Below are 26047 nucleotides of genomic sequence, written 5' to 3'. Positions count from 1 at the left end.
TGATGCTGCAGGTTCAAACGGGGGTAGCGTAAGCTGTTCCAATACAAAGGTAAGGTCCCAAGCAGGGGTGGGTGCTCTCCTTGGTGGCCTTAAGTTGTTTGCCCCTCTCAGGAACTGTTTGATAAGAGGGTGAGAGAAAACAGGTGGCTCAGTGTTGTAATGAGCCGAAATGGCAGAGGCATGGAACTCAATGGAGGAAAAGGATAGGCCTCTGTGGAGTAGGTCTGCTACGTAATCGACGGAATCCAGGAACAATACCTTTTCCACTTTTAAGCATAGGATTTCCTTGTACTGGGTTTTCTGGCTTCAAGAATGATGTCTAGTACCTGCTTGCTTAGGCTGGTCACTGGGGAAGAATTTAAGGAATAAGCCTGACTGCAAGATTCATAGTTTGCAGTTGAGGAAGCAAGATCTGTCCCCCCTGCTGAGTGAGGAGGGTTAGGATCTGGAGTAAGTGCCAGGGTGGCACCAGTGACAGGCTGTGCTGTAGTGGGTACCAGTGCTGGTGTGGCCAGTCTGGGGCAATCAGGATTGGTCTTGGTTTGTCCGGTCTTATTTTGAGTAAATATTCTTGAGAGAAGAGGCAGAGGGGGGAAATGCATAGATTGAGAGGCATTCCCTCTGAAAGGATAGGGCATCCACTTTCCAGGCCCTGCTGTGAGGTGTCCTGGGGCAGAATTTGCTGAGCTGATGATTGAAGGGGGAGGCAAAGAGGTCCACCTCTGGGGTCTCTCATTTCTGGATTAGAATACTGGAGGTGCTGGGGTCTAATTGCCACTCGTGTGGGTCTAGGAGATTTCTGCTCAAGCTGTCTGCCAGATAATTTTGTTTTCCTGGCAGGAATTGAGCTTGCAGATGAATCTGCATCTCCAAGGCAGTGTTCCACAGGGCCAGGGCTAGCCTGGAGAGTGGGTAAGTGTGTGTCCTCCCCCTGCTTGTTGATGTACTACATAACTGTGGTGTTGTCCGTTTTTATCAGCAGGGGTCCTGGTGAGAGTAGGGACCTGAAAGCACTCAGAGCGTGCTGAACAGCTAGCATCTCTATTTGGTTGATGTGCAGATGAGATTGACTTGGGCTCCAGTGGCCCTGAATGCACTTGTTGTCCAGGTGTGCCCCCCAGGCATAGTCTGATGCATCTGTAGTTAGGGTCTGGGTGGCGAGTGGTTGAGTAAAGGGAAGTCCCTTGCTGTGGTTGCATGCTGCTGCCCACCAAAGAAACTCTGTCCTTAGACAAGGTATGATAGGCATGACTGTTTCCAGGTCCTGAGAATGTTGGCACCAAAGACTTTTTTTTGAAGTACCATTGAAGTTTCCTCATATGCAGTCTGGCATATAGAATTAGTAGGATGCAAGAGGCCATGAACCCTAGGGCCTGCAGGATTTTCCTTGCAACTAGCTGGGTTCGTGGCCATTTGAGCGAAGTAGCCTGTCAGACAGGCTTGTTTTTCTGGAGTAAGGAATGCCATCTGGGATGCCGTGTCCAAGCTTGGTCCCACGAATACAATCTTTTGACGGGGACTAATTTTGATTTCTTTTCATTTATAGTGTACCCCAGGGAGGTTAGAAGGTTCTTTACAAATGTCAGGTGCTGCAACAGCTGACCTGTCTGCCTGAATCAGGCAATCGTCCAAGTATGGGTAAATTTGAATTTTTCTCTGTCTGCAATAAGCAATGACTGGAGCCAAGCATTTTGTGAATACTCTGGGAGCAGTGGATAAGCCAAAGGGAAGTGCAGAATGCATAAATCCTGCCCTGAAACGTAGGTATTTCATGCACGAGTTCCTGATAGGCATGTGCAGATAGGCTTTTTTCAGGTCTAGGGTGGCTAACCAAGCATCTTTGGACAGCATAGGAAGAAGCTGCTGAAGGGTGAGCATTTTGAATTTTGGTACCACCAGGAAGGTGTTTAGAGTGGAAAGATCTAGGATTGGGTGCCAAGTGTCCTCTTTTCTGGGTACCTGGAATAAAACCCTTGACCTATCTGTTCTGCCGGGACAGGTTGAATTGCTCTTATGGAGAGCAGGGATGAAATTTGGTCTTGTGCCTCTGCTCACTGGTTTGGAGGAAGGTCTGGGAACCCTTTTGGGGTTGGCAGTGAGTGGAAGTAAAATGTGTACCCCTAGAATACATTGAGGACCCATCGGTCTTTGGTGATGGAGGTCCAGTTTTTTTGCATGATGGGAAAGTTTTCCTCCTTGGGGCACAAGCAGTTGGGCAGAGGTGAGGAGAGGAATAGAGCAGTCATTGTGAATTCTTTCTTAAGGGGGTGGCTTAGCACTCCCTGTTTTTGAAGTGGAGGCCCTCTATTGCTTAGATCTCTGCATACCCAGAGACTGGTGTCTGGGGAGTCTGTTTCCCCTGGGTCTAGATTGAGATGGCCTTGAGGGGGCTGGAAAGGACCCAACGTTTTGAGGGGCAATGCCTACTGAATTCTAGGAGGCTGCACTTGCAAAAAATCTTTGAATGTCTTTATAGAGTTAGCCTTTTCTTCCATCTTTTTTGGAACCTCTTCTGCTTTGGTGCCAAACAGATTGTCCTTGTTCAAAGGAGCGTCTAGCAATTTTGATTTGACATGGTCTGACAAGGTCTGCTCTTTAAGCCAAGCATGCCTTCTCAGTACAGAACCAGTGACTGCTGCCCTGCAAGATGCTTCTAGGGCATCAAAACCACATTGCAAAGTATGCTTGCTGACTTGGCTTGCAGAATGCATAAGCTATTATAATTCTTTATTTTCTGCACAGTCGGTAAAGGTAGCTAATTTGCTTAATAATTTCCATATGCTGCTGGTATTTCAGCATGTTAAACTGGCAATTCAATGTCCTAACGGCGAGAGTTGCAGAGGTGTATACTTTTTTACCCCATCTGCTAAAGCTCTGGAATCCCTGTCCGAAGGAGTTGGATTCTTAGCTGTAGTTGCTTTTATACCTTTATGCCCCTGGGAAATGACCTTTGGGTCAGCAGTAGGATTTCTGAAAAGAAATTTGTCAGAGTCAGGGACTCTGTAGTACCTGTCTGGTTTTCTTGGAGCAGGGGGTAAAGTATCAGGAGTTAGGCTGGATTCCATAAAAACATCATCCACAATATCCAGAACTGGAGTTATTGCTAAAGGTCTATGTTGTGGCAAATCTAAAAATTCTCTGAGTCTCTTTTTGGACTGACGATAGTCTTAGCATTCCCAGTGGAAATGCTCTCAAAGTATGTAGGGTTTCATCAAAAGAAAAATCCTCTGGAGGGGAAGCAGAAAGAATGGATTCCTCTGCATCTGAATCCTCATAAGCAGATAAAGGTATGCCTTCATATTCAGAAACCACAGAGTCAGACTCTTGGTCTGTTGAAGCTGATGGGGATAGGTCTCTTTTTCTCTTAGCAGGAGAAGGCTGGCTTCCGCTAATAAGCATAATCAGGTCTTCGGCCATTTTAAGCATTTGATGTTGTGACAAGGAAACAGGTGCTTGAGTTTGGGTCATCAGTTTTTTAGGCATAGCTCGTACTCTTGGCCTTAGAAACTCAGTAGTTTTAGACAGAACTGAAGACATGAAAGAAGTCGTTGATTTGTGTCGAGAACTGGTAGTGCGAAGAACTTCCTCAGAAGCTGGTGCCTGCACAGCGGCTCCAGACTCATCCAAGGTAGAGACATCCGCAGGTTCCATAGTCAAAGAAGAGTCTCGTGGCATACCGGACTCCGAACGGGTCTCAGTAGAGGCCTGCGAATCCATCGAAGCAGGCATTAGGGGCTGTGAAAGCGCCTCACTGAGTACCGGCGACTAGCTTAACGGAGGTGTTATCGGCAGTTTTTGACCTGTGCGGTCTGCCTCTGTCATTCTTACATTTTTTTTGAAAGATCGGTAGTCGGATGGCTTACCAAAGCCATTTCGGAATATGGAGATCGAGCGCGAAAGTATTAAGCGACAATAAGGGCCCAATGATGAATAGTTCAGGCTTTGAACGAAGCACAAAATCAACAGCGAGGTACGTCGAGGTCTGGGCCTAAAAACAGGTGATGCAGTCAGAATGGAAATCTCGGTGTGGTATTTGCTTTCCACAGGTTAGAGCAAGAAAAAAGGATCCCCAACAGGGTACTTAGCTTTAGAAGACTTCAGGAAGACTCAATTCAGAAACAAAAACTCAAGAAGTGGCCGACTGTCACTCATGCGAACTGCTTCTGCTTCGGGCTCCTCGGCAAGAAGACTGATGTAATGGCATCGGCTGCCTGTTTATATACCCCCGACGACCTGACGTCAAGTCCTGGAGCGACAGCAAGTGACGCAGAAATACTAAGTCTCTGGTATTCGGGCCGACTGAGGGCTACCTGCAGGCAGATAAACTCAAGTGTGATAACTGCAACAGTGAAACACGAAGAACATCTTGAATTACATGTAACTTAAGTTTTTCAACTACAGAAGGTGTTACAAAAATCTTCTAACAAGCAAAGACATTGGCAGAGTAAATCCTCTCATGCAAGTCATTCTTACCTTAATACAGCTGTCCCCAGTGATGGCAAACCATGTAAATATAGATTTTTGAAGGTGAATTTAAAAAATACATTCTCCCTTTCATCACTGATAATATTCTGCATTTATCTTTCTTATTTTAATGTAAATCCTGAAGCAATTTTCTTTATAATGAAATCACTTCAGTACTTGGGAAATGAAAGGCAAACCAGCTATACCATTTTCACTCACCAGAGTCTTGCACTCTATATGCAAAGGTTATCATTTCTCCAAAGGGAAGTTTTTCCTCATACCCAGGAACAGAAAGATAAGTACGGCCAGACAGACTCTGAGACTCTACCTGTAGTAAGAAAACATGTAGATCAAATATTTGGAATTAAAGGGCATAACTGATAAAATATGTTTCTACCAATGCTAATGCATGAAGATAAAATGACCATAAGTACATCTAGGAAGTCTGTACCATACACACACAAGTTTTTTTTTTGTTTTCTTTTTGGGGGGAGGGGGGTGACGCACTTTGTTCCACTTCTACTGCTCATTGCAGCCTCCTCTATCACCTTATTCCCTAAATTTCCATATTTTGGGGCTCCCATGACACCATGGCATCCCAGTTTGAACTACAGTGGACAGCAGGTCTTTCTTTTGGGAGAGCCCTGTATTCAGGAAGGCCTCTACCTCTCCGAGTGCAGGTTCCTAGAGCTCTCTCTGACGTGCAGCTCCAAGTGTGATGGGACAGGGGATGAGCCATCAAAAAGTATTTTCACTATACTGATAAAATTAAAACAATCAAGAAAAGCCTACAAATGTGCTTGTTTGACAAACACTGGATAATGTGCCGGCTGAAATCTCATTTGAAACTATAGTGACTAGTGTCCTTCAGTGTTCATGTTAAAATAAATATGTACACAGCAGTGTACCTTTTCTTACACTTTCTGATGCTTGGTAATTCAGTGTAAAACTCCAGAGATTGTAAAAACTTGTGAAGTACAGTTGTGGTAGTCCTACTTGCCTATAACAGTAGGGGGTTTGAATTTCACGCTCTTTCAGTGGCATATGGCAAATAGATTCTATGCCTGTATAAACCCACACTGTCAGCTTCCTAGATCTCAGAATACCCACATGCGACTCTCTGTAATAGGGGCTTGGCTAAGCCCCTCCCATTATGGGAAGCCTAAGTAGTCACAGAAAATCAGTTATTCAGGCTTTTTCTGTCAAGTAGAAAGAACCAATGATGACCACAAGAAGGAATTGCCTGAAACCAACCAACATACAGCCCCAAACACCAACACAAATTGCCAAAGCCAACCAACAACACAACAAGGCCAGATACTACTGATCTATATACAAACTTAGGGGGCTGGTAAATGGGTGTTGCCACTGAGACAGTGGGAAATCCAAACATCTACTGTCAGGGTAAGCAGACTTGCACTATCAGGGTAAGCAGACTTGCACAAGTATATTATGGTCATCATTCACACTGCCTCAGTGGCATATGAGTAGACTTCCAAATCTTACCCCACCTCTAGGAGGAAAAAAAGATAATCATCCAGGAACACCTAGAGAATGGTCCTTGCAAAGTCTACTCTGGAACTTCAGAAAGAACCCAGTTTGCTTTGCAGTGCTTTGTGAAGGTACAAAGAGAGGACCAGGTTGCTGCCTCTAGAATGCTTTGAGTCCACTCCTTTCCAACATGGCATCAAAGCTGATAAGACTCTGGTGGAGTGTCTTAACCTTACCTTGAATAGATTTACCATAGTGAGAGCAACAAAAAAAAAATTCCAAAGGACAACCGATAAGCAATCATTTGCTTAGAGATAGGCTAGCCATTCTTAGTCCCAGAACAGGAAATACACAGCTGCTCAGCTTTCCTGAAGGGCTTAGTTCTCTCAATGTAGTAACTGAGATGCCTATACATATTCCAAGGTATGCAGAATCAACCCTCTGTTGTTTTTAGGTTCCAGAAAAAAGGTGAAAGACTGACTACTTGATACAGTGTAAATTCAGAAACAACTTTTGGTAGGAAAGAAGGATTTGCTGCGTAAACAACATAGTCTTTGTGGAAAATCAGATAAGGTTGGCCCACCATGACAGCTTGCAGACACTTTCATTGCAGATGTCAGAAGAATAAGCAAAAGAGTTTTCCAAGTGATGAGCTTCAAATCAGCCTGAAAGGCAGGTTCAAAAAGAGAGGTTAATTTTTCAAGAATGAAGTTGAGATCCCAAGGAGGAGGAATTTGCTTTCAAGGCGGGTCTCAAGTGCAATACTCCTTTCATAAACTCTTTGACCCCAAAAAGAAATGAAAGAGGAGGATCCATAAGTAGAAAAGCTGAGAAGGTTGCAAGATGCATCTTGACAAATGCATAAGATAAGCCACCGTTAAGTAGCTCACACAACTATTTCAAAACCAGGGGGTATATACTATGCTGGGCATTCTGATACTGGTTAGGTACCACCTGGAAAGCACCTTCCACTTGTAACATAAGGATTTCTAATTGCAGGTTTTCTTGCTTCCTTGAATACTTGTTGCACACCCTCTTGGAACAAGTGCCTAAAATATATTAAGATAGAATTATCCAGGCTCTCAGCTGGGATACATCAGTCACCCCTGCCACTGTGTGCAGATTCAGAGTGTGAGGAAGCTTGTGGCAGTTACCCTTGGCCAATTCCATTAAAAGGGAGAACAAACTTTGCCTGGGCCAAATGGGGTTCACCACAACAGTCTTTGGTAATTCTTTCCAAATCTTCAGAAGCAGCTTGGGTATTGGTGAAAAGGTTGGAAATGTATAAAAGAGCATTCCTGTCCAAGGGAGTGAGAATGCTTCTGTACACCAAACATGGCTGCCAAGATGACTCAAACAGAATTTTTCTGTCAGTTTTGAAATGAGGAGGACAAAACTATTTGGAGTGCTCCCCATCCAGACCAAATCAAGGCAAATATCTGTCCTGAGTTTCCACTTGTGAGGGTCCAGCAAGGATTTGCTTAGTCTATCTGCCAATAGGTTTTGCTCTGACAGGATGTATGAGGCCTGAAGTTTCAGAGAATGCTGTAAGGCTAGTTCCCAAGCTATTATTGCTAACCGGCAAAGAGGGTATGAGGACGTACACCTCTGTTCAAGTACCACATGACTTTGGTGTTGTCTGTGACCAATAAAAGGGAACCTGGGGATAAGTGGTGAAGAACGATAAGTGGTGAAGAACTTTCAAGGTTGGAATCACTGCTAACATTTCACTACAAACATTTCTTTGATGTTTATGTGCTCTGCAGCATCCAAAGGACCCTATCTGTGTTGCCTTGCACTTGAACTCCCCTGGACACTGTTCCCCATGCAAAATATGACAAGTCCATATAGACTGACTGAACTAGGGTCTGGAGGGTGAAATGTAGGTCTGGACTGACAGACTCTACCACTGAAACTCTCACTTCACAAAATCCATCACTGATACATGCAACTCCAAAGGAAGCAGGTGCTGGGTATAACAATTTTTTTTAAGTACTGCAGAATCTTTCTCCTGTGGAATGTGGCCCGTGTTATGAGGATCACTGATGTCATGAGGTCTAGACTTTTGAGAAATTCTCTTGAGGAAGCAGCTTCCTGATGACAGAAATACCTGAAAAGTCAGGACTATGACTTCTGGTAGAAAGCCATACTTTTTAGTGTCTCCATCATACAACCCTAGGGAGACAATTTTCTGTAAGGTTGTGAGACAGGACATTTGTAGGTTCAACTTGAAGTTGACAGCAACTGGTATGTAATGTTAAGCATCATTCAGATGTAAAGTTGCCATTAAACAGTGGTCCAGAAAAAGAGGTAGAACCATCTGCAAGGTAAGCATTTTGAACTTGGGTACTTTCAAAAATGTATTTAGTTACAGCAAATCTAACAATCATCTCCACAGTAGCTCTTTTTTGGGCAACAAATATTCTGGTGTAAAATCCTTGTCCTTTTTGTGGTGCAGGAACTGTTTATACAACTCCTGCTTGCAACGTGAGAAAGAGTACCGGATAGAACAGATGTGACTGTTCTGGTGGATGGAGAAGGATTTCCCTAAAGGAGAGACATTCTTTGTCCTGTGCTAAGAATATCCTCACTGGATTATTCTCAATACCTGCTTGTCTGGCACTATTTATGGTTAAGGCTACTGGGATGAGCTAAAGCCTGGGGGAAGGGGAGGAGGGACAGGAGGAAGAGAGAGGATGCAATGAGTATTTGCATAGTCATGTTTTGGCAGGAAAATTATCTTTTTTGGGGAAGGGAACCCCCTTTATTTATTTTTTTGGTAGCATTATCCTTCTACCATTTCTTGTAGGCCTGGATTTTTGTTTGCTTTGCACTCAGAAGTGCGATACTTTGTTAGGGTGGATGTCTGAATATGAAGAAGTCGACACTCCATGCATCTATTTACCTCTATCATCCTACATAATCTGGGTAGTAGTAGGATCAAACACAAAATCTCATTTGTTTAAATCCTCAGAAAAATTCTGGTTATGTAACGAAGCATACCTTCTCAATACAACAGAAGCAGCTGTATTTCTGAACATAGTGTACATACCTTCCAAAACACTCTTAAAACTATGTTTCAAAACCTGAGTCACATCAGAAACAATTTCATTCATGTAACACTTCTGCTCAGCAAGCAAAGATATGGCTATGTTATTTAAACTGTAAGCACATTGCAAATCAAATTTCTACATGAAGTCCTGATAATTTAAATTTCTAAAGACTAAATTACTATACTGAGCCAATGCTTCCCCCCTGAGATTCTAATCATTTGCCAATCTTATCCAGTGGTGTAGGGTTAGAAGTAGTCAAGACAACTACCAGCTGTAAAAAACTGCTGGGTCAGCTAACAAAGGAGCAGAGAGTGGCAAGATCAGAGTACACCTTGTATTTCCTCATAGCCTTTTTAGGAACTGGTTCACTAGCCAAAGGAGTTCTGCATGCAATTTTATAGACATCTTCTGAGGCTGGTAACAGAAGAGAAACAGACAAACATTTGTAATTTCATCATCAATAAGACCATAAACTCTGCCAATCACTGGCGCAGGTCTGGATTGCTTCCAGTCAAAAACACCTCTAAAGCTAGGCAACATTCTGTAGAAAAGTGAATACTTGCTTGAGTTTTTGAACCTGTTCACCTTACAAAGAATCAAGAGTGGATGGACTCAAGAGTGTCGACAGCTGTCTGCATGAGAGTCCCCATCAACATTTGTAGCACTAGGCTGATCTCCAGAGATGGTAGCCCCACTATCCATTCTGAAAAACAATTAAGAAAACCACACCAGCCCCATACATGGTAGTAACCAGATTGTCTGTAACGTGAAATTTGTTTCTTCTTACTATGAACTACACTAGAGGACAAAATATCTGGTGACAGAGTATTATATCAGGCAAGGGGTCTCCTACCCCAAACCTCTCAAGCACCTAAAAGGGTTTGTTTCTCCCATACCAGAACCAGGTACTAGAACAGCCTAGGAGGATGTGTCTGACACCCATATCACAGAGGGTTGCGGGCTCAACCAGAGGGTGATGGGGGGGGTCAAGTGGTCTGTGGGCTGGCTTAAGACAACAGATTCACAAACCATAGGCTGGGGCATGTTTTTTGCTGAGATTATTTCTTTTTAGGTATACCTTAATTTGATTGGGGAGCAGCTGTATCAGGATCCTTCAAGTCAGGGGGGGAAAACACCAGCGAGAATAATACATGGACATGACTAAGGGCTGACTAAGGACAGTAATAATTGATGAAGTGTAATCCCACAAAACAGACCTAAACTGCATAGAATATAGGAGAAACAGTTTAAATTGTGCTAAGCCTTGTTCTACAATCTGCACAGTGTAGTAAAATGCACAGTCACAGGACCAAATAAAATTAGCTTATCCATATGGTAACAAAAAATCAAATATATGCTCCAAGTCAGATATAAACCTTTTATAATGACATAACTAAGCATTTATCTAGAGAGTCCCTTATCAGAAATAAAAAAATCTCCACAGAAAATGCAAATAAAGTACGTGCAGTTAAATCAAGATTTAACGATAAAAACGGCAATAGCATTGTTAAACCAGTGGTAAATATCATAAAATGAAGAAAAAAAATTGAAAAAATGTAAAACCTTCCTGTTCCTGTCAGAATTTCAAAATTAAGCAGGATACACAATAGAAACGAGAGGCCTTGTATTCAACTGACACCACAGAATCCGCAGTTTCCAGAAACAAGTCAAATAATTCAGTCCCATAACAGCATTAAGCAAACAAATAACACAATAATAAGTTAGAATTTTGAAATAAATTAACATCAGTAGTTAACAGCAAAAATATTATATTAATAAAAGAGAAAGAAGTCACAAGTAAATAATAAAGGGAAGTTCCCAAAGGGAATTATCTGAATCAGGAAGATGCAATCCACCAATGCAGGCTACTGAGGCCATTGAACTGTGCGAGTCCTAAAGCTGGGAGTAAAAGACTAGGTAACTGACCTTCTGTGACACAGATGCAGCTTCCCCTGATGGGAGGGGCTTAGCCAATCCCCTATCTCTGACAGTCAGAAGAGGTGATTCTCAGCACTGCAAAGCTGTCAGCGTGGGTTTGTACAAATAAAACCCACATACCACTAAGAATGATGAACATCATTTGTGCGCTGTATCTGATATTACTCACTGTACAGCATTAAATGTATATTAACTATATAATGTGCTTGTCTGTGCCTTATGATCTGGGTTATGCTTGAAAAGGGACCTTATTATATCACTTAGATGGTCATAAATGATGGATAAGACAACCAGACAAAACAGATTTCTTTTCAATGTTACACGTGTTGGCACAATACCATGTTATGTTATATCTGTATCTGATTGCACTTTTCATGTTAACTGACATTTTTTTTTATTGACTGTACAACTGTCATATTTTATGTTCTTTAGAAATAATCTCCCTCATTACTCCATGAAATGATATACAGAAAAGTCTCACTTAACCGACACCCATGGGGATTGGTAGATGTCGGTTAAGTGTATGTTCCGGTTGCTTGAGATATGCTTTGCGATTTCTAATTGGCTCATATGCAGGTATACCAGCCAATCAAAAATCGCAAAGGGGAACCTCTTCTGTTAAGTGCAGACTGTTCTGCACTGAGGAGAAATGGCTCCGCTTTGCGATTTTTGATTGGCTCTTATGCTGGCATATGAGGGATTTTAATGTACCTAGCTGGACCATGCCAATCAACAAATACAGATTAGATGGACAAAGATGAATAAACTAACAAATAGACTAGCAAAAGGCCAGTCACCAGTGGCATACCACAGAGTTCTGTGCTGGGAATTTATTTCTCAGAAGTCCGGGTAAACTGCGGTTGACCAAAATATATACATATACATACATATATATATATATATGTGTATATATAAATATCTATATATATATATATATATATATATATATATATATATATGTATATATATATATATATATATATATATATATATATATATATATATATATATATATATATATATATATATATATATATATATATATATATATATATATATATATATATATATATATATATATATATATATGTGTGTGTGTGTGTGTGTGTGTGTGTATTGGATATAAAAAGTTTACACATCCCTGTTAAAATGCCAGGTTTTTGTAATATAAAAAAATGAGACCACAAAAAATCATTTCAAAACGTTTCACACCTTTAATGTGACCTATAACCTGTACAATTCAATTGAAACACAAACATATCTGATAGGGGAAAAATATAAAAAACATACAATAAGCTAGTTTACTGAAAACTCACTTTTTAGAAAAACAGCAGCTCGAGCCCATTTTAACGAAAGTGCACTTTCATGAAAGCCGATTCACTGAAGCATGGTACAATGGGGATAAGGAAATATATCCTTTCCCCACTGTAGTGTGATCTTGGAGTTAGTATATTTAAGTAGTGGGGGTGTAGGGGGTGCAGTGGGGCTTGGCCACCTGCAAAAGTGTGTTTTTACTTTTTATTGCACTGTTTTTTTTCCGATTCGGTGAATCGGCTTTTGCAAAAGTGCACTTTCGTTAAAGTGGGCTCGATCTTCTGTTTTTCAAAAAGGTGAGATTTCGATAAACAGAAGTAGATCCCTATGCACACACACATACATGTGTGTACACACACACGTATATGTGTGTGTATGTATATATGTGTACATATATATATATATATATATATATATATATATATATATATATATACACACACACACACACACACACACACACACACACACACACACACACACGTATATGTGTGTGTGTTTGTATGTATGTATATATATATATATATATATATATATATATATATATATATATATATATATATATATATATATCACACTATAAAGGTGCATGTGTGCATACACATGTGTGTGTGTGTGTGTGTGTGTGTGTGTGTGTGTGTATATATATAAATCTAGCTGCTTAGGATTTCCCTCTCTCTTCCCCCCTTGGCTGACCTGGTATGATTCGGTTTGAACTCTACAGTTCCCTACAAAACGGAGTCTACAGGACTGCAGTTGATCACCATAACCAAATCAGTTTCTCTCAGCATTTAAGCAGATTGAACTCTACAGTTCCCTACAAAACGGAGTCTACAGGACTGCAGTTGGTCACCATAACAAAATCAGTTTCTCTCAGCATTTAAGCATAGTAGGTTGCACACAAAAAGCATTTGTTACGCTTTCACTTACAGTGCTGTGTAATTAAGCAGGTCACCATTTTGGTCAGCCATAGGGCTCTTTTTTCTACTTGAGTGTTTGCCTCCTTCCGCTATACCTTAAGTAAACTGACTCTTACATTAAGAACTATAATACTTACCTTATAGCTTTAGGACACCTTAGGAAACCTTGTAAACTGCAATAACCCCACTACACTCGGGCTCTCTTCGCTCCCTTCCCTGCCCTCAATTCCCTTCCACCTCCAGTACCTCTAAATTTATAGTACTATAGCCACTCAACCACTTTCTAGATCCCATCTGCAAAACATCTGGGATAATTCCTCCCACACCCATTCTTCTACCTACATTTTAATAGCACCTATTAGCTTTCATCTGGCATTCTCCCATCCCCCTTCCAGTACCTTTACCTCACGACTCTATCTTCAGGTGTTGCATCACTAGGTAAAACAGTTCCTTAACTCACTAGCTGAATCACAGATAATGATATACTCCTCTTTACTACCTCTCTTGTTCGCACCATACCTCTTTACCTTGTATGAAAACCAGTTTCTCACAGGATTTCAGGTCCCGAAAGGCCATACTATCACTCCCACCTTCAACCATACTTACAGTATCCAACATCTTGTTCAGTCTATCAACATCTCAACCCCAGGCACATTAGCTCTAGATCCAAACACTACCACAAACTAATAAACAAATTCCTGAAGTTCATCACCAAGTATAGACTTAACCTAATACTTGGTGGTGATTTTCACCCCAACCCTGGCCCACCCACTTCAGATACACATACCCCCTCTACTTGCAATCTAAGCTACAAACGTACAATTAATAGGCCAACTAACTCTCTCCTGGCCTGTCATCTCAATATTAGAAGCATTAATAACAAGGTACATGAATTACATGCACTTCTGGATGTCCACTCTGTCCAGTCCCCTGAGATTCTCTGTTTATCTGAAACCTGGTTAAAACCTAACACTACAGACAATGAAGTGTTACCACCTGGGTACAACATGCACAGGCTAGATCGTGCTTTGAGGAAGGGGGGGGGGTAGCTGTACTCTATAAATCTGAGTTGAATGTCACCATAGATGTAAATACAACCATCTCAGATTAATAACTCAGAGATTCTTGCCACCAAATTGCAACTTAATAAAAATAAATGCATTAATATCATCTGTATGTACATTCCCCCAGGTAACAATATATCTACACCTGAAGATATCCTGCACTGGCTATCATGTTACTACCCCCAAGAAACCCTACTACTTGGAGACTTTAACATAGACTGGGGCACCTGTTCCTCAGAATCCTCAACCATCCATATTAACTTGCATGCATTTACACAAATCATATCCACCCCTACCAGGATAGGTAAACCCAACCAAAAAGAAAGCATACTTGACTGGGTACTAATAAATAGTCACCCCCAACTGTACACCTCTGGTACCCTCCCTGATGACCTAAGCGATCACCTTTTCACATATGTAATAAAGCACAAAGCCATTAATTCCCAACAACCCTTACTTAGAAAGGTTAGAAAAGTACAGTTTTGTACCTACCATAAATGAAGATGTTCGAAGATCCACATTGCTGCAGTCCTTACATATGGGTAGTCCGCTGTCCTCGGTCGGCCCGAATACCAAAGTATTAGGCTGACGTCGGTCAAGGCGCTTAAAACTGACATCAGGACGTCAGGGTACAAAAGCGCATGACCGACGTCATATCCTCAGTCTTTTCTTGCCCCAGATGTCAGAAGGCCCTAAAAAGAAAGGCCAAAGCCAAAAAAACAGCAAAAAACAACCAACCACCCCTGCACTAACCATATTTACAATATTTACAACCCAAACCACACAACCACCTCTAACTACAGAGGGGAAGGAGGGAGGGTAAATTGGACTGCAGCAATGTGGATCTTTGAACATCTACATTTATGGTAGGTACAAAACTGTACTATGTTCTTCATCTCACATTGCTGCAGTCCTTACATATGGGTAGAATCCCAAAGCAGAGGTAAGGGAGGATGGCAAAACTATAAAGCATTAGGAGCTGCCAAAATGCCCTGTAAAATTGCAGTGGCAAATCCAGCCCTAGATTTAGAGTAAAGTGGAAGGTGGTAATGTTTAGAGAAAGTATGCACTGAACTCCAAGTAGCTGCCTCCAAAATATCTTTAGTAGCCACCCCTCTTAAAAAAGCTGTTGGCTACCATTAGCCCTAGTGGAATGAGGCCTAATCCCAGCTGGAATCTCCTTACCATGATGGGAATAACAGAAAGCAATACAAAAACCAATCCACTTAGAAATAGTTTGTTTTGAAACAGGTTTGCCCTGAGAACCCAAAGCAAATGAAACAAACAACTGCTGAGACTGCCTGAACCCTTTAGTTCTGCTCAAATAATATCGCAACTGTCTGTGTATATCTAAAGTGTGCAAAATCTTCTCCCCTTTATTTTGGGGGCTTGCATAAAAAGTAGGCAAATGAATAGTTTGGTTTAAAGCCACACTAGAAACCACTTTAGGCATAAAGGAAGGGTTAGTACGCAAAGACACCCTATCCTTGTGGAAAATTAAGAAAGGCTCAACCGCCATAAGGGCCTGTAATTCAGAAACCCTTCTCGCAGAGGTAATGGCCAACAAAAAAGCAGTCTTCCAAGATAAATATTTCAACTCGGCAGTCGCTGCAGGCTCAAAAAGTTGTAGAGTGAGTTTCTCCAACACAAAATTGAGATCCCAAGCAGGAGTAGGAGCTCTACGTGGGGGTCTTATATTCTTTGCCCCTCTAAGGAATTGCTTAAACAAAGGATGAGAAAATAATGGTGGGTCACAGTCATAGTGAGCAGAAATTGCTGCAGCATGAACCTTTATAGAGGAGAAGGACAAACCTTTGTCCAATAACTCAGTAAGGTATTGAAGAGCAACACTTAAATTAGGTTTAGAAACATCAAAGTCCTTTGCTGTACTCCAAATTAAAAATCTCCTCCATTTATCTGCGTAAACCTTCCTTGTACTAGGCCTTCTGGCCTCCAAAATAACATTCAAAACTTGTTGTGGAAGCTGAGACCCTCCAGGGTTTAAAACAGAATATGCCAGGCTGTTAGATGTAGAGAGTGAAGTTTGACATTGAGTAAATGACTGTTCTTCTGAGACAGCAGGTGTGGAATCGAAGGCAAAGGCCATGGAGGCTCCCGTACCAGACTTCTCAGTAATGGGTACCAGTGCTGTCGAGGCCAATCCGGAGCTATTAAAATCATGGTTGGCTTGTCCTGTCTGACCTTCAGGGGTACCTTTGGGAGGAGAGGCAGTGGTGGAAAGGCATACACGTGAAGATTGCTCCAATTGAATGAGAGAGCATCCACTTTCCAAGCTGTGGGATGAAACCTATTTGTGCAAAACTTTGGCAGCTGGTAATTTAGTGGAGAAGCGAACAGATCTATGTCTGGAGTTCCCCATAACACTGTCAATTTTTGAAATACATGAGGATCCAATTTCCACTCGTGGGGATCCATAATTTGTCTGCTCAACACATCTGCTAAGGAGTTCTGTGTTCCTGGCAGAAACCTTGCCTGAAGATTTAGCTGTAAACTGAGAGCAGTCTCCCACAAAATCATTGCTTGTCTGCATAGAGGGTATGAATGTGTCCCCCCTTGCTTGTTGATGTACCACATGACAGTTGTGTTGTCTGTTTGAATCAACACCTGCCCTGGAAGAAGTAAATCCTTGAAAGCTATCAATGCAAATTGGACTGCTAACATCTCCTTCAAGTTGATATGTAAATGTTGAAGTCTGGCAGGCCACGTGTCTTGTACCCATTTTCCATTTAGATGAGCTCCCCAAGCTTTGTCTGAGGCATCTGTCGTTAGAATCTGACTCGCCTCTGGTCGGGTCACAGAGAGTCCCTTGTTTAGGTGACATTCCTGAGCCCACCACAAAAATTCCTTTTGAATGCAAGGTATTATCTGAATGACAGTGTCCATATCTTGGCAGTGTTAGTCCATACATTTTGAGATACCATTGTAGCTTCCTCATATGCAGTTTGGCATTGGGAAGTACCAGAATACAAGATGCCATGAACCCCAAGGCTTGAAGGACTGTCCTTGCAGTCAGCCTGGACTGACGAGACAATTGATGGAAGTAAAGAGAAAGATTCTTTTGTTTGTCCGGGGTCAAAAAGGCCATCTGGGATGCTGTATTCAGTCTCACACCCAGAAAGCACATGTCCTGACAGCGTACTAGCTTCGTGTTTATTTCGTTCACAGAATACCCTAGGCATCTTAACACTGCCATCACATACTGTAAATGATGAAGAAGTTCGTCCTTTCCTTGAGCCAGAGTCAGGCAATCGTCCAAATAAGGATAGATTTGTATTCCTCTTAGCCTGAAGAAAGCTACCACTGGAGCCAGAACCTTTGTGAACACTCTGGGCGCAGTAGATAAGCCAAAGGGCAATGCAGAGAACTGATAATGAAAAGTCCCAGCCCGAAAACGCAGATACTTCCTGCAACTGGGCCTGATAGGAACATGAAGGTAAGCCTCCTTGAGATCCAGAGTCACCATCCAGTGATCTTTGCCCAGCAGAGGTAAAAGCTGTTGTAACGTCAACATTTTGAACTTGGGAATGTCCAGATATGTGTTGAGGATAGATAAATCCAAAATTGGTCTCCACGTGTTCCCTTTCTTTGGTACTAGAAACAGGCGAGAATAAAATCCTAGGCCCACTTCTGGCAGAGGGACCGGTTGTATAGCTCCTATTTGAAGTAGTAGAGAAATCTGTTTGTGAGCCTCTAGTCTTTGAAAGGAGGTAAGGTATGGAAATAAAACTTGTAGCCTTGGTGTATGATATCCAATACCCATTTGTCTTGGGTAATTAAAATCCAATTTTCCTTGAAGAGTGCCAACCGTCCTCCCAAAGGTGCTGCCAGGCAAGAAGGATCTGGCAGCTGAAAAAGTAGGTCATTGGGCCTGTTTACGAAAGGACTGGCCCCTGCCCTCACTCGAAGACTGTGCAGGTGAACTCCATGTTCTAGGTCTGAAGGAACTCTGAGCTCTGCCCCTACCACGTCTAGATCTACCCCTAGACTGAGAATCAGAAGAAGGATACGTCCACCCCTTAGCAGGCCAATTTCTACTAAACTTTGGAGGCTGAACTTGCAAAAAATCTTTAACAGTCTGCATAGACTTAGCCTTGTCTTCCAATTTCTTCAAGACTGACTCCACAGGTGGACCAAACAACACGTCAGACTGCAAAGGAGCATCCAAAATCCTTGTCTTAACATGGTCAGATAAATTCTGATCCTTAAGCCAGGCGTGCCTGCGAAGAACTGAACCAGTGGCAGCCATCCTAGAAGAGGCCTGCAAAGCATCAAAACCACACTGTAAAGAATGCTTACCCACCTGTTCAGAGACATGCACCAAATCTTGTAATTCTTTACAGTCAATGCCTTCTGCCAGAGCATCCACCTTAGATTTCAATTGCGAAAGAAGAAAATTTTGATATTTCAACATATGAAACTGGCAATTCAAAGTCCTCATTGCTAAGGTAGAAGATGTATAGACCTTCTTTCCCCATCTATCCAAAGCTCTGGCCTCTTTATCTAGAGGAACCGGATTCTTTACAACAGAGGCCTTGACACCCTTAGGTCCCTGACTAATAGTTTCTGGGTCCGCCCTAGGACTCTTATAGAGATATTTATGAGCCTCAGGCACCCTGTAATACCTATCCGGTTTAACAGGCGCAGGAGGCAGAGAATCAGGATTAAGTGAAGCCTCTGAAAATACATCTTGCACAACATCCAGAACAGGGGTATAGCTAAGGGCCTATGTTGAGGTAAAAACAAAATTCCCTAAGCCTTTTCCGTGAATCAGAGAAGTCCTGACCTTCCCACTTAAAATGTTCCCTCATAGAATGAAGAGTCTCTGAAAAAGAAAAATCCTCTGGAGGAGAAGCAGAAGGAGTGGAATCTTCTGCATCAGAATCAGAATAAGGAGTGTACTCCTGCAAGTCTTCAGCCGAAGACTCTGAAACATCCGAAGCCTGTTCAAAACTTCCCAACTCTGGCTCCACCCTAGGCCTCTTATCAGGAGGGGGCAAAGAACCTCTAATCAGAGTAATCAAATCTTCTGCCATTTTAAGCATGTGCTTCTTAGGCACAGACCCTGTTGAACTAGGACTGACACCAACAGAAGCTAAACCTGGCCTGCCTCTGGAAGAAGCCTTGGAAACAGAAGTAGAGGGTCTAACCACCCTGGGAAGGGAGGGGAGTACAGAAACCTGAGAAGCCCCTTCAGCCTGACCTGCCTCGTGAGAGGCCACATCCTGCAAAATCAAAGTCTCCCCCTGAGACTCCAGAGAAGCCTCCATCGGAACCACCGGTTCCACTGAAGCCTCTAAAGAACCGGCGTCCGGAACGGACGACTCATCTTGCCTGGGTTTAACCGCTTTGTCTTTGCGCTTCTTCGTGGAAGCGGGCGTCGGAGAATCCGACGGCATATTATAGTTGCACCGCTTACCGAAGACCAGCCTAGCACAATCTAACCTTCGCTTAATAGTGCGCTTATTAAACCTAGCACAAAAGCGACACCCAACTACGTCGTGCTCAGGCCCCAAACAAGGAATGCACAAAGAATGATAATCCCTATGCGGTATCTGTTTCCCACAAGAAATACAATTATTCACTTTTTCTGACATTCGCTAATAGACTGAGGCAACAAAAAAACAAAATATTCCCCAACGGGTACTTAGCCAACTTGGATTCGGTCTGAAACTCCGAACTCGAAAAATTTCAGAACGCCGAACGGCACTTGCAACGCTGCTTCTGCATCGGACCATGCGGCAAAAAAGACTGAGGATATGACGTCGGTCATGCGCTTTTGTACCCTGACGTCCTGATGTCAGTTTTAAGCGCCTTGACCGACGTCAGCCTAATACTTTGGTATTCGGGCCGACCGAGGACAGCGGACTACCCATATGTAAGGACTGCAGCAATGTGAGATGAAGAACATCAATAAAAACTTTGACCCTGACAAATTCCAACAATAATTAAACTTATGTAATTGGTCTATTCTAAAACACCTCCCCTTAGAGGAAGCAGTAGCATACTTTAACAACAAATTCCTTCAGATCCTTGATTTGCATGCACCTGTTCATTCAAAGAGAACAAAGGCAAAAACTGTGCCATGGCTTTCTAAAGAGTCTAAACTCAAAATTACCCTTAGAAACAAAGCATGGGCTTTATGGTGTTCTTCTAAAGATCCCCAAGACCACATTAAATACAGGCAATCCAGGAATGAAACAAAAAAATCCATTTTACAAGACAAAAAAAACAATACTACTGTAATTTACAGGCAGTAAATCAAAATAACCCTCAAAAGTTTTGGCCAGGTTTAAATAATCTACTACATCCTGGACAAACTTCAACCCCAATCCTTGCTGCTACTATTGATAAAACCCCTGAAGATTTTTCTGACAGTTTTAACCGATTCTTTACTGAGACAATTCAAGCCCTAGCTAGCCAACTACCTCCTAGCTCCCCTGGTCCTGAAAGTAGCACCCTACAAACCTACTTGCATTCAGTTTCCAACCAATCGCCACTTCACTTTTCCATACCTTGATCAAAAAATTAAAACCCACTACACTTTCTGCTGATCAACTCCCTGCCAAGTACCTACAAAAATCAGCTGATGCTATTGCTTACCCCGTCTCAATACTAATCAATCGAACCATAGTAGAAGCTAAAATTCCCACCATCTGGAAAATATCCTACGTAATCCCACTTCACAAAGGAGGCAGCTCTACTGAATTCTCCAGTTATAGGTCAATAGCTATACTCTCTCCACTTGCAAAGATTATGGAAAAATGTATTCACAGACAACTCATGCATCACCTAATCCAGAATCACCTTATGGCAGACACTCAGCATGGCTTCCGTCCTCATCACAGCACTACTTCAGCCCTCCTAGCCTTTACCAACACCATAAACCATAATCGCAACAAAAATTATATATCCTCAGCCCTCTTCTTGGATCTTTCCAAGGCATTCGATATGGTTGATCACCAACTTTTAATCCACACCATTCTGTCTAGATACTAAAGACCTTCAGTGGTTTCAGTGCTACCTGAATGGTTGACAGCAGGCTGTCCTCTGGCAGAACAAACTCTCTAACCTTCTACCTAACACCCTTGGAGTACCACAAGGCTCTATACTAGGGCCCTTGCTGTTCTCCATATTCATTAACGACTTTTATACTGTCATCCCAAAAGTCAGCTGTATCCAATATGCTGACGACTCTACTCTGATTTGCTCAGCCAATAGAGTTATGGTCAGCCACCCAGACCACTTTTAATACAATAGAAAACTGGCTTTCTGAACGTCGTCTGATCCTAAATCCAAAAAAAAAACTAAAATGCTGTTATTTTCACCAACATGTAGGTCTACCGCTTTCACCTTTACCATAAATTCAAATGATGGCACAATAATCTTCGCTGACCCCTCTACAAAACTATTAGGTGTCATCATAGATAATAATCTAAAATTCGACCTACATGTTAACCAAACTATCAAAACTATCAATAAAAAACTAGGATAACTTTACAGAATAAAAGCCTTCCTAACCCCTCCAGCTAAAATTGCCATAACTCGCTCTCACCTTCTTTCAACCCTTCTGTATGCATCCCCTCTACTCTCGAATTTAAACAAGACTGTCCTTAAACTCTCAATTTGCTACAACCACATTGCCAGGTTTAAAAAAACAAAATTACACCCACAAGGGCTGATGGCATAAAAACAAGATAGGCACCACAAAGCACAATCCGACTTCCACAATTAAGCAACGTTCATTTATTGTAACAAAACACATCCACGACTAAGCGCTTTTGCCAACCATCTGGCTTCATCAGAGTCGTTTGTTTCAACATTTCCCTTTTCCTTATATTCCATAAAATCAAATCTCATTGGTTAAAACTAAATGCCACCCACCTAAACAATTAACAAACTTAATTAATAAGTTTAAAACTATATACATCACCATTTATATATAAACTGTAAACCTACTAACCATCCTCTATTTTTTAAAAACTTACTACAATTATTACATCGTTCATTTTATCTATGCATACATTTAACCTATTATAACCTCAAAACGTAAAATTTCATCCAACATAACATGTTGCAATATAACTTTGTCAAGATAAAATCATTATAAAACATACTTTAAGTGCAACTTAACATATATCACATCGTCCTAAATATGCTTTGCTGTCATATTTGCTGGGACCTCAATTTCAACATTGGTTTAAGTGAAATATAGTCATTCAAGCCAGGAGGCCTACAGGCATCTAATCTTATCTGCCATTCTGTTTTCAATGCCCCCACTTTATTGACTATATCCCCACCTTCACCATAATCTAACACACGCCCTATAACAAAAAATGTAAATTTATTGAAATCCGTGCATTTCACACTGTGTAAATAAAGTGCATTGTGCTTATCTTTCTTTTTAATGGATCTGATGTGTTCTGCAATCCTGTCCCGTAACCTCCTTATGGTCTTACCTACATAATATGCATCACAGGAGGTGCAGGTCGCCAAATAAACTAAACTCTTTGTACAACAATTACATTGTCCAGGGCAGGGAATTGTGTATTTGTAACCATTCACACAAACATAAGTGCTCTCATTAATATATCTGCACCATCTAAAAAAGCCACACTGTTTCATAATAGACTTAAACATGTTCTTATTCTTTCTTTCCAGAATGCCTTTTAGATTTTCTCCCCTGCTATAAACAATCAATGGTTCCGAACCCAAAATCTTCTTAATCTCATCACTTAAAGCAAAATTCCATATACCTTTCACTATGTTAGTCATTTCAGGCGTCCTAGGATTGTATTTTAATATCAATCGTACCTCAGCACCTTTGACTAATCCATCAATTTGTTGTTCTTTAATTGATGCTGCCCCAGTGTGCAAAATCGGGGCGTACCTACCACCCCTTTCCCTTAACACATCTCTTCTAACACTTAGAAGCAACTTAAACATAATTGTTTAGGTGGGTGGCATTTAGTTTTAACCAATGAGATTTGATTTTATGGAATATAAGGAAAAGGGAAATGTTGAAACAAACGACTCTGATGAAGCCAGATGGTTGGCGAAAGCGCTTAGTCGTGGATGTGTTTTGTTACAATAAATGAACGTTGCTTAATTGTGGAAGTCGGATTGTGCTTTGTGGTGCCTATCTTGTTTTTACATTGCCAGGTTTGCCACTGGGCTGCCCTTTAGGACACATCATTGTATCAATCTAAATCAGCTTGGGTGGCTTGAACTACCCAGCCTAATCCAGTACACCCAACTGATTATGGCCTATAAAATCCTTTATAATCTGGAGAATACTCCTACACTTAAAAATATGCTCACCCCCCTATAACAATCCTAGACTGCTTCAATCCTCTAACAAACTAATTCAAACTAGCAAAATTAATAACACAGACAGTGACTCTCTCTTTGCAAACTCTGTAAGTATACCCTGGAACTCTCTTCCAGCTGATATTACCTTACTTTCTACCTTAGGTCAATTTAAAACTAGACTCAAACAACATTTGTCACTTAACTGGCTATGTCAATGTATCAAGTCTGGCTAACTCTCTCTAGAATGTGTAAAAATCTGTTAACCAGCTTACTGTGTAATTTAATTTAATCCTGACTTAAACTCGGGATTACCCTAACCTGTGGAACTTGTTTAACTTGCTTATTTATGTAATCTCTGTAAACAGTCTGTTTGTATTATGTAATGCTATATCTGCTTACCCTTGGAGCTTTTCTCCCCGGGCTTCCGCTGAAAATGGACATGCATCCAGTCGGACTATCCCGGTCAACAAATGTAAAATAAAAATAAATACAAAATATAAAAACACATGTATGTATGTGTGGATACACAAATATATAGACAGAGATGTATGTTCACACACATACATATATATATATATATATATATATATATATATATATATATATATATATATATATATACACAAACACACACATATACACACACACACAGATATATATATATATATATATTTATATTTCATATATATCTATATATATGTGTGCATAGTAAATATATATATATGTGTGTGTGTGTGTGTGTGTGTGTGTGTGTGTAAATATATATGCATGTATATATGCATAAAATAGAACAGATGTAATCAGCATTACAAGTGATTGTAATTTTAAAATAACAGAATGAATGCCTCGTCAGTTTTAACATGGAGTTCAAATGGCCTTACAGGCAATGGAAAAAAAAAAAGCAAACAGAGCTAACTATACTAAGAAATGTAGCTGCAAATCACAGTATTGCAGGAGATGCATTTTAAAATAAATTAACAGATGAGCTTGATCAAAACAGGACTTCAATGCAGATAGTCATCAGAATATCTGGTACAAAAGAAAACGGGTGCTATTATATTGATAGGAAAATGTGCTTCAAATGTGGTAGGACAATGAAAAAAAGACAATGCCTTTTAAAACTGCATCTACACAGCTTAGAAGAATTAAAGAGAAGTATTTAGTGCTGTGGTAGCATTGTCGCCTCATAGTAAGACGCTGTCCGGTTCGATTCTCAGCTAGAGCGTCTTCTCCGTGGTGACATGCTTGAATAGGCATACCTTCGTTGAAGGTTGTGCGTCAGGCCTGGCAAGCCGGTATGTAAAAATCGGCTGACAATCATTAGCGGGCCGGAGTTCCGCTGTGGCGAACCCTAACCGGGAAAAGCTGAAAGACACAAACAAATTCAGCAGGACATTTTATTTATTGGTGGTGAATGGAATTTAGTGTGCAGCAGTGAAGATATATCAGAGAGCAGTAAAAGGGAAACTATAATATCTTTAAAAAATCTACCTTGTCAAGTTAAAGTATTTTGTATGGAAGATATTATTTAACTAGCGTTAGTTACGGAGTTTACATTATCAATCTCCAAATACAGTAAATAGGTTAGGCTGCACAAAAATGGCTATCGTAGTACTATGCACATCTGGTTGAAAGTACAGAGATACATCCAGTAATGATTATGCTTCTGTTAGAGTAAAGATAAATATACAAGGAACTCGAAACAAAAGAAAGGCTCTGACGTTTTCCTACATAGTTGTTAAAGGTAACGTTTTTTATCCTTTCTTTTTATTACAATTACACCCTCATCTTGTAAAGTATGCTTTTTATTCTAAAATATGTAGTTTTTACATTAACTAGTATGCAGTAGACAAGAGAAACAATTTGCAGTGTTTTCCATAGTTTGCAGCAGATTTTACTACAAAGTTACGAGAAGGTAGCACAACCAGTTACTCAGTTAAACAAATCAATAAATAAATGTATCTATAGTCAAGTGTAAGGTAAAAATGTTAGATGGAATAGGGTAAGATTCTTAGTAAGGTGTTTAGTGCTTGGAATGCAGTATAAAAAAAAGAGATGTAAAACTAATAAATTATTGTCTACCAATGGACTGACTGATAATTTTTAGGGAGAAAACTACAGATGTATAAATCACCTCCACAACAGAGCTACGGTACAGCAACTTTGGATGTTATACCACAAGGAATTAGTATTGGAAAAAAAACTGGAATAAGTTGCACATATGTGAAGATGAAGATGCAGCAAAGTAACCATTCTTACTGGACAACTGTTTACTATAGTATGATGGACAGCTGTCTACTACAGTGCGACATCTGTGTTATTACAGCAGCACAAACACTACATGGTGCTCTATAGATGAAGAGCTGTATAGACCAACTGCATTGGGCATCTACTGTGGAGCACAGTATCTTCGAGACAGGAGAACACAAATCACAGACTGCGCTCCGTGGCATGGGTAACCACAGCAGGGCCA

At 41.0% G+C, this 26047-nt stretch overlaps 1 protein-coding gene across 2 annotated transcripts in view; it reads right to left on the bottom strand.

Annotated features, from left to right (window-relative positions):
- VARS2 (valyl-tRNA synthetase 2, mitochondrial) overlaps positions 1-26047 on the bottom strand; it is a 1808135-nt gene that overhangs the window by 1153932 nt on the left and 628156 nt on the right. For both annotated transcript variants that reach the window (XM_044084462.1, XM_044084463.1), the window contains exon 10: positions 4684-4792. In XM_044084462.1, coding sequence (XP_043940397.1) covers positions 4684-4792 — 109 coding nt within the window. The remainder of the gene's footprint in view (positions 1-4683; positions 4793-26047) is intronic.

This window comes from Protopterus annectens, chromosome 9.part0 (genome assembly GCF_019279795.1).
Source record: "Protopterus annectens isolate FY-2018-M chromosome 9.part0, PAN1.0, whole genome shotgun sequence".
Taxonomy (NCBI): Eukaryota; Metazoa; Chordata; order Ceratodontiformes; family Protopteridae; genus Protopterus; species Protopterus annectens.
This window is presented reverse-complemented; position numbering and strand designations above follow the sequence as displayed.